The sequence below is a fragment of the Pterocles gutturalis genome, unplaced genomic scaffold, assembly GCF_000699245.1.
Source record: "Pterocles gutturalis isolate BGI_N339 unplaced genomic scaffold, ASM69924v1 scaffold4618, whole genome shotgun sequence".
Taxonomy (NCBI): domain Eukaryota; kingdom Metazoa; phylum Chordata; class Aves; order Pterocliformes; family Pteroclidae; genus Pterocles; species Pterocles gutturalis.
The window spans coordinates 1,409-1,763 of record NW_010122749.1 but is presented as its reverse complement, the minus strand read 5'-3'; the positions used below and the strand labels follow the sequence as shown (position 1 = coordinate 1,763).

Genomic DNA, 355 nt, shown 5'->3' with positions numbered 1-355 from the left:
GCCATGAGAACCACCCAGCACTGACACCCCCCACACCCCAAGTTCACAGGGTCTCTGTCCCGCAGGGGGTAGGCAGCGCCAGCCAGGCCACGCACGCTGACGACGAGCAGGCAGATGGATCGTGGTGTCACCCTGCAGAACCCCTACGCCAGCGTCAACATCCCACGGGAGCAGTTCCAGCAAAGCTTCATCACCCACTACCTGAAGGATGAGCCCACCGTCATCGCCAACCCCGCGGCCGTGCCCACCTACGGCGTGGAGGAGCGTGCGGACACCACCAGCAGCTGGACCAGCCCGACCATTTCCACTGGGAAGTCCTGGTCCCGGCCCTACAACCCCTATGCCAGCCTGCGGA

At 65.1% G+C, this 355-nt stretch overlaps 1 protein-coding gene across 1 annotated transcript in view; it reads left to right on the top strand.

Annotated features, from left to right (window-relative positions):
• Positions 1–114: 114 nt before the first annotated feature.
• Positions 115–355, top strand: part of CYSRT1 (cysteine-rich tail protein 1) — a 369-nt gene continuing 128 nt past the window's right edge. The window contains exon 1 of the mRNA XM_010077610.1: positions 115–355. This exon is cut by the window's right edge and continues 128 nt beyond it. Within this exon, the coding sequence (XP_010075912.1) occupies positions 115–355 (241 nt within the window).